The sequence below is a fragment of the Lygodium microphyllum genome, chromosome 11, assembly GCF_053477565.2.
Source record: "Lygodium microphyllum isolate KBCC chromosome 11, Lygodium_microphyllum_v1.1.10, whole genome shotgun sequence".
Taxonomy (NCBI): Eukaryota; Viridiplantae; Streptophyta; class Polypodiopsida; order Schizaeales; family Lygodiaceae; genus Lygodium; species Lygodium microphyllum.
In genome coordinates this window covers 50,810,050-50,817,867 of record NC_141145.1, presented here as the reverse complement: position 1 = coordinate 50,817,867, position 7,818 = coordinate 50,810,050, and the positions used below count along the sequence as shown (strand labels likewise).

At 39.5% G+C, this 7,818-nt stretch overlaps 1 protein-coding gene across 2 annotated transcripts; it reads right to left on the bottom strand.

The window, feature by feature from the left end:
* Positions 1–917: 917 nt before the first annotated feature.
* LOC148028805 (uncharacterized) lies at positions 918–2,120 on the bottom strand. 2 transcript variants are annotated; one of them, XM_087688619.1, is made up of 3 exons: positions 1,818–2,120; positions 1,420–1,475; positions 918–1,324 (listed from the first exon to the last, which is right to left on the bottom strand). In XM_087688619.1, the coding sequence occupies exons 1-3, from the start codon at positions 2,026–2,028 to the stop codon at positions 1,067–1,069; spliced, it is 525 nt and encodes a 174-aa protein (XP_087544745.1). In that variant the 5' UTR covers positions 2,029–2,120; the 3' UTR covers positions 918–1,066. The 2 variants fall into 2 exon arrangements, with proteins under 2 accessions (XP_087544745.1, XP_087544746.1); XM_087688620.1 differs by having other exon boundaries at positions 922–1,324; positions 1,854–2,120.
* Between the last annotated feature and the right edge of the window lie 5,698 nt (positions 2,121–7,818).

Here is a 7,818-nt window from a genome sequence, read left to right as displayed (position 1 = left end):
AAAGGTGTGAAGAGAGGTGGTGTGCTAATAATAAATCTTCCCTCTTTCCCTCTTTCCGTAAAGAGTTGGGTAGAGCTAGGTCCTTAATAGCATGGTAAAAGGGTTCAACTCCCTTGCTCTCTTTTTCAATACTAATCCGTTAATTTTATTAGTTATCTTTTATATTACATTTTACAACATCAAATTGTGATACTTCTAATCCATGAATGTCAATAATATATTAGTTTTATGAACTGTCTCCCCTTTTCCCCACCGATAACATGAACTTGTGTTATCTAGCATCAATGATTGTGTTTAATAAATCATTCTATCAATAATGATCAACATCCATAACATCCCTTCATCCACATGTGATCAAAGGATAATTTGAGAAGTGTCCAATGGATAGGTGGTGGCTGGTATGGAAACGATTGCAGATGGAAGATAATCAGATAGCACACTGCCCCGAACCATCCATGACAGTGTGTAACCAGCCTTATTGGCCAAAGAAAAGTGTCCCCCACCCACTGTGTGAGCAGGAGGTGGACAAGTGGCCACCCAAGTCAACTTTTCCTATGCCCACTTAGTGGGTGGAGGTTAGGCAAAAAAAAATGGCATTGTGTAACCAGCCTAAGCTTCTACCCTCCTTGGGGCCAAAGGCGACACACTTAATTAACACAAACTGAATAGTCTGAAATTAAGAGCTAGTGTTCATTCATGGTACTTGTCGTAAGCTGTAGCAACAGACTCCCAACAAATATTTCACGAATCAGCTTAGGGTAGGTGACACTGACGTTCTGGTCCGCCATGATCGCACGTTCGCGCAGATAAAGTACGATCCCTGTATCAGCTACATCAAGCGCAGTTTGGCACATTCGTGGATTAAGTGTAAACGAGCAAGCACACATTAACATATCGATCAGTAGTACTGCCACAAGAACTGTTATCTTGATTATCACGAGTACGAGTATTTGTGAGAAGGGGGGTGGGGGGGATAGACAACCAACTTACAAACTACACAAGCTACAAGATATTGGAGGGGCAACTCTACTCCAAAAAAGCAACCGAGTAGTATTACATATCTGCCTCAGTAAACACAGGTACAGATCCAAATGGCATGCTGAGATGATGATGAAGATCCATGGCTCCCTGAGATGTAGGTGGGCCTGGCCAGACAGTCGCCGGGGCAGGCAGGGCATGCATTATGGCATTGAGGAGGTCTCGACCCAGGCGTCCTCTCTTGCTTGGTGGAATCCGCAGAAGCTCTAGAGCTCGATTTCGATGATGCGATGGTGATTCTATGGGGGTAAGGCCAGTATATGATCCGCTGCTCCTGCTGCTGGACCTAATTAGAGCATTAAGCCTGAGGTTAAGAAGAGATTATTCTGAGGTAAGTGTGAGAATCGCACCGGGGCATAATCAGTGTACAGTGCAGTGTACCTGCAGATGCGCATGGCTAGGGAAAATTCGCTGATCAGTAGTTTGGGTCGCCTGACCTGCGAGATGAATAGTGTATGTTAAGACTCGAGAAAGGCAAGAAAGGTACAAAGGCGACAAACACACACCCACACACTCTCTCTCTCTCTCTCACTCAAACACACACACACACACACACACTCTCTCTCTCTCTCTAGAGATGCTGTATATTCTGTGTCGAGGTTTGCAAAGTCCCGTTAGTTGACCTCTTTTGCTTTTTTCTATTGTTAAACAGTGCCATGCATGATGCAGCCCTACTTGATAAAATATTGTTTCACAAAAGAGGGATATATTATATTATATTGTAAGTATACAGAAGAGGGTGTGTATGACCGAAGAAGGGATGAAAGAGACACTGATACCCATGACCGAAGAAGGGATGAAAGAGACACTGATACCCTGAGCTTGGACGAGCAGCCATGCCGCCGCAGCTAACTGCAGCCTGGAGGACAAGACGAGCAAAAGCAGCAGGAGGAAGGAGAAGCAGCTGCAGGTGGACCTAGCACCGAAAAGCTGAGAAGAAGAAGAAGAAGAAGAAGAACACTTGTAACTGCTGCTGCAGGAGCTGGCCATGGTGGGCCGAGGAGACTGCAGGAAGAAGACGGAGCTGCTTCCTCTGCAGTTTACTCTGGCTTAAGTGGAGACGAGGACGAGAGAGAGAGAGAGAGAGAGAGAGAGAGAGAGATGATATCGTGACAGGAAGGACCAGAAATCAATCTCTCTCTCTCTCTCTCTCTTCTGGCCTCCTTACTTTCTGGGCTGCCACTGCGGCTGTACCGGCCTGCTGAAGCCCCTGCTCCTTCCCCTTTCTCTTTCAACGCCTCTTAGTCACCTACTGCTACAGCCTACTACCATCTGTACTGCGTCTATATCGTATCGTATTATGAGTTATTGTTCTCTCTCTCTCTCTCTCTCTTTCATACATCTGCGTTCCGACTCCCTCCCAAATGTATGATCGAGATCGAAATCTCTTTTAACTAACTGCAGCAGAGTACCCCCATGGCGTGTTCACACGTCGATCCGCCATGACAAACAATATCCTTCGAACGCCTCCCAAATGTCTCCTCTGCCCATTCAAGTGGGAGCATCATCATTTGGAGCACCATGACGTTTTAACCTACATACCACCAAGGGTAAACCACAGCTTCATCGTTGTGGAGGACCTGAATCAGCTTTCCTCTAGAACCAATGATAAAACTAATATTCACAAAAAAACCGAGGTTTCATGTAAAGTGAATTGCAAAAATCTTCAAAAACCTTTCAAAATTTATAGAAGAAGGTTTAAATATTAAATATTTGATATTTTCATTGTAAAAATAACAAATATGTGTAATTTGATTCAAAAATTTGAGTTAGAGGTTTTTCTATCTACCACTAAAAAGATTTTTTGTAAACATTAGATAAAACTAAGGGTGAAATTAACTCCAGACAAATTGAACTTCATCTTTTTCATACTATCCAAGATTCTAAACGCAATATGTAAGTTATTAGTTCTGTAATGACGTAAGACATAAACATGTTCTCTTTAATATAAGAGAACAAAAAACTAAAGTTATGAATGTAACAATATACATGATGAGTCCATCCCCAACATGGTTAAGTACATATTTTGCACATGGCAATAGCAATTGAATTGCAAATATGCTTGCTTTGTAAAGAACCAAATACTTTACATTAAGTTTTTAAATTTCTAATGAGGATTTAATATCATGAGTAATTTATAAAAATGATGTACATGCAAGAAAACATGAATTCGAATTATACTAAATTAGACATATCTAAATTTTATTCAGTAGTTATGAAGTGGTATATGATTCACAATAGTAAAAAATCTAGAGAGGATTGAGCTATCATAGGTCTAGTAGTACAAGATTGAATTTATGATTTTGATTAGATATCAATTGAAGAGAGCTAGCAAATGTATTATTCTAGTTTCAATAATATACACACAAGATTGTACTCATCTTTATGAGTGCTATGAATTCTATTATGTAGTAATTACATCACACATGGCAAACCAACTCATAAACAGTTTCAAAGCTTAGATATAATGCTTTTTGTGATGCCTTTCTCATCTTACAGTTAACAACTCTAGAATCCACTTAGTGAGCTTCTCAGACTTATTAACCATGTTGTTTATCAATATGAGTTAGAGCCAATGATTGTCATGCTTCTAGCCTCCCTTAAATGTCATAAATTAGCTCACTACATAACTTGCCAATATTGAATTAATATTGCCCTTAATATCAAGCACGGGATTCCTCCAATCAATTCTATAACGAAAACCAACTTTGTTAACCCATTAATCCACTTTGTTCTAGTCTTACAAGACTAAAACATATGATATACATCCTCTTGCCCTTACAGAAGGGAAATGCTTAGGCACTTCTTTCCGTTTTCATAATTGATCTTATAACTTAAGCATAGTGATTCTCTAAAACTATAAATTAATCCTACTAAAAGGATTGTTCTTCAAGCATTTTATAGTAAGCATCATACACTTGTCAAAAGCTGAAATATTTATCAAACTTAAACAAAAATTAAGGAGTCTCATACTAGCGATTACTAAGATTACTAGACTTTCTCTTTTTAATTTTAGTTTGTGGAATATTCCTGAAGACACAAAGTTAAGTTGAGCCTTTAGTGCCCTTCTAAAGGAAATTGGCCATTCCTCATTAAGTCTAGACTTTGGACATCATCTATCTAAACCAATGGAGTTCCTTATGAAGGAGATGGATTTTGTATCTAAGTGTAATATTTCCAGGCAATAAAAGTTAGTTGGTTAGTTCGAAAGTTAGTCAGTCAAATAATAAGTTAGTAAGATTACTAACGAAAGATTAACAAAAGTAAAAAACTAACTAATGTTAATAATTCAAGATTTTTATTTAATTAAAATATATATTTAAAAATCGAGAGTCATAAATTCGATATTTTTCTTGGATTGAAAAGGATTGTAGCCACCCTTCACGTAAGTTACAATGTGAATGAGACTTATGAGCTATATTAATCACTAGTATTAATGTGTATAGTTTGGATGGTCCAAAAATATTAGATTTTGGGCAAAACTAGTATATTTTAGATATTTTAGATATTATCTTAAAAAGATATAGAGATTTCTAGAATTGGATGTCATTTAAAAGAAATGACAAGTGATGTTTTAGTTAATTTTGTAGATTTTATTTTAAAAAAATATAAAGAGAGGGATTTGTGAAATCGTGCGCGCCGCGATCGCAGTCTATAGACAGAAAACATCATTTCGAATAGAGAAAAGAAGACGGAGTGAACTAAAAGCTTTCTAATCAAGCGTCTTGGGATTTTACCCCCCTTTCGGAGCCAATGGAACCATCAAATTTACGATTTGAGCATCGGATCACTCATCTCTCCAAGATCCCCCTCCATAAAGAGCTCCACTTCTCATCCACAAGCCCTCTTCTCTTATTCATTATAAATATGAGGTATGGGGAGGCACAAGGGAGCATAAGGAGATCCCGAGAGGGTGCGAGAAAGAGGTAGAGAGAAGGATATCCCTCCAAAAGATTGTGAGGAAGAGCTTGAAAGAGAGCTTGAGAGAGAGAGAGAGAGAGAGAGAGAGAGAGAGAGAGAGAGAGAGAGAGAGAGAGAGAGAGAGAAGAGTTACCTCGAGAGGTTGCACAATCCCTCTATCTCGATCCTTGACTTAACCATCTTCTCTTACGTTTTCCCATCTCGAATCCATTCTGCCTTCTTAATCTCTTGAGTCTACTTGCGGATGATGGCCCCCAATTGAAGAATGTCACGTGCAGATGGCAATCCCATAACCAACAACGAAGCTTCAGACGAAGGCATCACCGTCAATCCAATTGCGGTATCGGTCGTAAGAATGTATTTCCAAATTGATAGATGCTTGTTTTGATTCTCGTATGAGATATGTTAGGCCCCATACTATGATGCACGAGTATAGGTCATCGGGTGCATATATTAAGGAAAGTTAATTGCACCTAGTTGCATATGGCTTGTTCGTTGATAGAGCAATTACAAGGAGGAATCTGTCAAGGGTTATGAATGGCATAATCATGACATTAAAAATTATGCATACAAGTGTTAAGTAAATTTTACATAGAATCACTCTTTGATCCCAAGGGAAAGAACATATATGCGATGGTAATGTTATCGCGACTATTCTTGCATTGTTTGGCAAGAATACAATTGGTTTTTTGTTGGTTGATCTAACAACATCCTAAATGCTTTTACATTCAACTGGTTGTTAGTTTGTTGTTTGGATGATTGCTCCAAGTGCTTGTGATTTATGCTAAATGCATGGCAAGGGTCTGTGATGATAAGTTGCCATGGGGATAAATGAATGTTTTCATAGAAGATGATATTAGGGCTGAATACCTTGTTGTGCTGGATTTCTAAAGGATTTAATTAAGGAAGGATATATTGCATGGGTGGATCACCTCCATGATCGCACCGTGGATTAATCCAAAAAGGGCACTGCTCAATTCATGGGCTGAAGGTCGAGTGGTGAAAAGGCCAACCGCGTGAATGATGTTTCGCTCCTAGACAGCTTGCGGGTCAGGTGAAGCTCTGGACACCCCTTGATAGGTCTAGAATGGAGTTGAAGACCTCCGTGGCCCCCAACGTCTGGGCATGTTGGGAGATCCTATTCTAGATAAGGGATTGAATTTGTGGTGCCATGAGATTTGGACCAGTTACTCCTGCAGGGCAAAAGAGATACTTCTATTGGACAGAAGGGATACATAATTTCTCCTGTATGGGCAGGAGACAAAAATTAACTTGAAGATAAGTTAAGGAACTTGTTTGTCAATAGATTTCTTTGCTCTGTTTTGGTGTCTGTGCTATAAGTTATGCAAACAAACCCTGTTCCCTAAAAGGCTTAATTAATGAAGCTGACTTTAAGTGTCACACATAAATGTGGTAGGACCTAATTAGAAAACTAAAGCTATTAAGGGAAGCGGGTGGGTGGAACCCTCGACAGGTCCGTTCTATGGCAGGGTGGTGCCAGAGAACTGGGAGGCTTCTCACAAGATTTTACCGTCATTCGACCTTTAGGTATTGTTAGGTTACAATCCAACTCATGTCGTTTTAGGGGACCGAAATGGGACTATGCCCTACGGGCAGAGAGGTTAAGCAGTGCATCCCTCTCGTTTCCCATTCTCTTTGAACCAAGTGCGGTATGGGTCTACTTCGGCTTGGGTATCTCTGTGTAAAGTAGAATGTATATGATCCAACACTAGAATGCTGTTAGGAGACCTTGGCCACTAGGAGCCCAAAATTTAGGTCGATCCTAGTGGGTTCGACCGTGAACATTCTGTTGCGAGGCAGATTTGGGAAACCCTAGGTGACAAAACTCGAAACATTCCATGGGAGTGCCGGGCAGCGAGGCTTAGATTCGTTTCTCGATAAACTGCTAAAAGCGTGCTTGGACAGGGGCACCTCACACTAAGATCATCAAATCCTTGCCTATAGAGATTTGAGTATCCCAACATCATATCAAAACTTAATTCCTTTCTTGACTAAGTTGTTGGCCATCTTTAAGCCATGTTTTTTGTTTGGTGTTGGACATTGGCTAGTTCAAAGAAATGGTCACAATGAATGGTCATACTAATCTTTCTTCTACACTCTGGGCTTATCAAACCTCCTTCAAGTTGGCTATTGGACTTTCTTCTTACAAGTTGGCTTTTGGATTGAAAGCCATTACAACACTAGATTTTTTGGTTATTAATAGCATATAGATTGAAATCCATTACACCATTATAATTTCTAGTTCTTAGCATTTGGATTGCTATGGTGGATCGGTTCCTTTTGAAAATTTCCTTTCCTTTTTGACTTGAACACCATATTGGGGAATATGGGAATTTTCCATAAGTTTGGGACACGTGGTCAAATATTTGGATTTGTCATAACTTGAACACTATAACTCCAAATCGAGCGCTCTATAGCTCAATGGATTCCATTTTTCAAGCGCTTTCCAATGATAGGTCACATCATATAGTTTTAAGAAACTTATGGGCATATTATCCGTGTGCCACCTTTTTAGTATTCAAAAAATGGGAATTGGGAGATTCCCAAACTCACTAATATTGTGTTCTTGAAGCTCTAGATCAATTGGATGAGGACTGGGTGTGGAATAATTATTTGATTTTGGAGCTCTAGTATTGGTAAAAATATAATGTTGATCGATTTTCCAAGCAATTGTTTGTTCAAGAGGCATCACCCAATGTTGGTTTTAAGACCTAAATGGTGAAATTACTAGGCAAACTCAAATTCTGGTGGAGCGCACCATTCTGGATGTTTTGCAATTCTGATTCCAATGCTTTTTATTTGACAGATCTGTGATGGCATTTTTTTGCTTCACACACT

Excerpts from the sequence above, each read along its gene's own strand:
- LOC148028805 (XM_087688619.1), bottom strand. The coding sequence starts at position 2,028 with ATGGCCAGCTCCTGCAGCAGCAGTTACAAGTGTTCTTCTTCTTCTTCT. Across the intron at positions 1,476-1,817 it reads CATCCCTTCTTCGGTCATGG|GTCAGGCGACCCAAACTACT; the intron begins GTATCAGTGTCT and ends TTCATCTCGCAG. Across the intron at positions 1,325-1,419 it reads CTAGCCATGCGCATCTGCAG|GTCCAGCAGCAGGAGCAGCG; the intron begins GTACACTGCACT and ends TGCTCTAATTAG.